The following is a 3,729-nucleotide window of genomic DNA, read 5'->3' as shown; positions in this document are numbered from 1 at the left end:
AGGCGCCTGGCTTTGCTGAAGCAAGTGAGTATCAGAGAGAACTGCTGCACACTTTGCTGTGATGAGGTAGCAGACACAGAACTCAGGCCGTGTGGACACAGGTAAAACCTTAAAAAAACCCAAATCCAAAGAAATAGGAAAATGTGTGTGTGATGCTCAGCTTAGATGAGGCTGTATGCAGTCCCTGCTCATCTTGATTGACTCCCCAGGATAAAGAAACATCCTTCTTTTTAAGGATGTGATGTTTAGAGGTTAAACACAATATTCCCACTATTCCACTGATCCTAGACCTGAGCAGATTGAACCCCTGATTGTGTATTTGGGGAAGTACAGAGAGTACATCTGTGTGCTGCCCTGGGCTACTGAGTCTTATTTCCCTGATGTCAAAGGCTTTTCTGATTAGTACTTGATACTTGGTACTGTGAAATCCAGATCGTGCGAGGAGAGCAGAAAATTCATAATATGGTCACATACTCATTAAATGTTCAACAAATGGATTGTCTCAAGTCACAAATTCCTCTAAAAGCTAAAAATGAGCCAGCAGTATGAGTTATACCATAATAGCACTTTCCTGCCTTTAAGCAGCCTGCTGGGAAATTAATCTAGTTAAGTCCAATTCCTTAGAGTTTTAGAGCACTCATGGAAGGAGTCTTGCCATGTGTCTAGGTGCTGGAAAGTTAAAAAGAGATGTGCCTGGATTGGAGAATTTGCTGCAGGGCACTGGGGCTGCTCTCCAGACCAGAGTGAGTGCAAGGATTAATGAGCTCAGGGAAGTGGGATCCTGAGCAGCTGCAGGAGCAGCTGCAGGTCTGGGAGATGCTGAGCAGCAGGAGCTCCTCTCAAAGCCTGTAAATGGATCCACCACACCTGACTTGCAAGGCCTAATCTCCACACTGAGGGACTTGACTGTGACTCTGGCAGGCTGACTAAACTGCACAGTGCTTAGCGTTATTTTGTTGTTGCTGATTAGTTTTCCATACTGTAAAAGCAGGCTTTAACTGGTTTTTCTTCTCCTTCAGTGACCTGTGCATGGAGTGTGCCTTGCAATTGGAGACCTGCCCTTTGTGTCGACAGGAAATACAAACCCGAGTCAGACAGATCTCTCACATTTCATGACACATGTGGAGAAACACCACAGACTTGTTTTTAAAGAACTCCAACCAATACTGAAAGGGGAAAGCATCTCTAACCAATCCTTATGCACATAGAACCATAGCCACAGCCAGATTTCATGCTAACCTGTAATCTGTTTATCTTAAAACTGAAATCTTTAATAAGCTCTTCCCAGCTGCCAGCAATGGGAGCTGGATTCAGCAGTCAGGAGCTCTGGCTATTGGTTCCTCCGAGCAAGAGCAGAGGGAGTTGTCTCTTCTTCCCCTTTTCCTTCTCGCCTGTCGCAAGTGCTGAAAAAATTTGCACTGGAAGTACACATACAATGCATTTTAGAAAAGAAGAGAAAATAAGTATTTCCTAAAACAGGGCTGTGCTGTCTTGTGCTCGAAAGTCTCTATTTTTGGCAGAAGTCAGTGCTAAAAAGAGAATGCCAATGTTTTCCTGTTTAATGTAGCCTCCTGCTGGTCAGAGACTCTGTATTTTCCGATATTAAACTGCTCAAAGACTGAATCTGTACACAGACTGATTGAAAAGACAGTGTGGAGACTGTAGAGAAACTCACAGGTTTTAATAACTTGGTGATTCCAAAGAATGTTCTGATTTGTTTTTAAATGTTAAAAGATCAGTGGTATTTTCAAGTACATAATGTTTCTGATACTTTTAACTTCGGTACCCACATTTTTTTGTGAGGTTATAATTTTCAGGAGGTATTCTTAACTACTTATAATGCTGGACTGGAATTAATTTGATATTCTGGGTATTTTTTAAGGTATCATCGAACATCTTTTTTAATCAGTGTTGTTTTTGAAAGTTAGCTCAATTTTTCCAAAGTGAATATATCTTAAAATATTAGAGAAGAGTTCTGGACCCATTTATTTAAAACAATTTGAGTCTTATTCTTAACTCCTTAAAAATGCACCTTGCTTGCCACTTGTCAGTCCTGCTCTGAGCAGGTTTGGGGCCACACTTCCTATTTTTGGTAGGGATCATACAGTGGGAATCTCTGCTCCACTTTAATTACATATTTGTGATGTTTGTGTGTTAAGGATGCACTTCAGTAGGCAGCTCTTGACTTTTACTAGGTTTCTACAAGGAATCAGGGTTCACAGCTGGTGTCAGTGAAGTAGCACAAAAATAGGTGGGGTTCTGCTTATTTTGCACCAACTGAGGATATGACTCGGTCTCTTCCAAGTCTTGCACCGGTTGATTTTTTAAAAATATCTGTCTGTATAGTAGGACTTTACTAATTCACACACAACTTACACCAAAACCATCCCACTTCTTGGCAGTGATTCAGCAGCAGAGGCTGTTGTAGTGAATTCTCATGGTGTGATGTAGCCTATTTTTAAAATCATTTATTATCTTTATTGTACTATGAAGTACTAACAAAGCAGAGCCCTCTGCACACAGCTCCCAGAACCCAGCTCTCTAGCAACTCCTTTCACCTTCTGCCTTTGCTAACTCAAGGGTGCTGAACTTCATCCAGACATGTGTGAATTAGGAAAGTTCTGTCCATCGTTTTCACGTTGACTTTTGTCCAAATGTAGACTGAATCCAGCAGCAGAGTGCTGGTTAGTGTTTTTGCTAAAATGTGGATTCTCTTCCACCTTGGATGCCTGGTCTGATTTAAGTCAGGCTGGCAAATCTGTGCCACAGGGATCTCATTCCTTGCTGAGTGTACTTTACAATGTTTTGCTGTATCCATGTTTTCAGTCAGGGCCGAGTCCCTTCCAGCTCAGTGAGCAAACATGAGCTCCATCACTGCCACAAGGGTGTTAAAAATTCAGAATCATTTGAAATGAAGTTCTAAGCGCTTCCAAATGCAATTATGAGTTTTTATCCCTAAGGTACAAAGTTACAAATCATACTTTAGGGAAGAGGTGGGACAGAACCATTTTGAACTCTGCCTTAATAGAGTCTAGTAATTTCAGGGCTTTGGTTTCCCTGGCCAGGATTAACTGAGGTAAAATTTTCAGAAGTGCCTAGGACTCCTAATTTGTATCAACTGCTGTATGAGATTAAGGTCTTCAGGCCCAAGTCCACAATGGCTTCTGGGCACCTGCTGTCCCCTTGGAATGCAGGTGATCTTAGAGCCTCACTGCCTTTGTGGACATGGGGCTAAGTGCCTGTAATATGGAAAAGATGTGAATGCTTTGGAAAATTTTGCCCCAGACCGTCTTCCATGCAGCTGGTGCTGGGCAGAGGGAGCCAGCGGTGGCGGAGGAGGGAGCTGTGTTGCAGAGAACTGTCCTGTTCATTTCACAAAGGGAAAACTGTACCCTGGGCCCCGCTGTGTGCCGCCATGCAGGCAGGGGCCATTGCTGTCAGGCCGGGCGCTCGGTGGGCAGTGCGGTGTCACCTCGCTCCCTGCACCCCCGGAGCTCTGGGGACAGGGACGGGAGGTGCCGACTCCATAGGCCCTCACAAGGGGAAACGAATTGTAGCAAAGTTGTCCATTCAACAATAAAAACATCCTGAAGGCTGTTTGTTGTTCTTTAATTCCTTGTCGGCTGAGATGCGTCTGTGCGCTCGGGTGGGACATTGGTGCCAGGGGGGCCCAGGTCATCGGGCTGGTCGCTGGGCTGCAGCTGCTGGGGGCTGTCCCCAGCCCTCGGA

General features: G+C 44.2%; 1 protein-coding gene across 1 annotated transcript in view; it reads left to right on the top strand.

Moving 5' to 3' along the window:
• The window catches only part of RSPRY1 (ring finger and SPRY domain containing 1), a 29,905-nt gene extending 28,282 nt beyond the window's left edge, over window positions 1-1,623 (top strand). The window contains exons 17-18 of the mRNA XM_031058467.1: window positions 3-101; window positions 1,020-1,623. Of these exons, the coding sequence (XP_030914327.1) occupies window positions 3-101; window positions 1,020-1,116 (196 nt within the window). The 3' untranslated portion in view covers window positions 1,117-1,623. The remainder of the gene's footprint in view (window positions 1-2; window positions 102-1,019) is intronic.
• Window positions 1,624-3,729: the final 2,106 nt, after the last annotated feature.

The sequence above is a fragment of the Geospiza fortis genome, unplaced genomic scaffold (assembly GCF_000277835.1).
Source record: "Geospiza fortis unplaced genomic scaffold, GeoFor_1.0 scaffold97, whole genome shotgun sequence".
In the NCBI taxonomy this organism is placed as follows: Eukaryota; Metazoa; Chordata; class Aves; order Passeriformes; family Thraupidae; genus Geospiza; species Geospiza fortis.
This window is presented reverse-complemented; position numbering and strand designations above follow the sequence as displayed.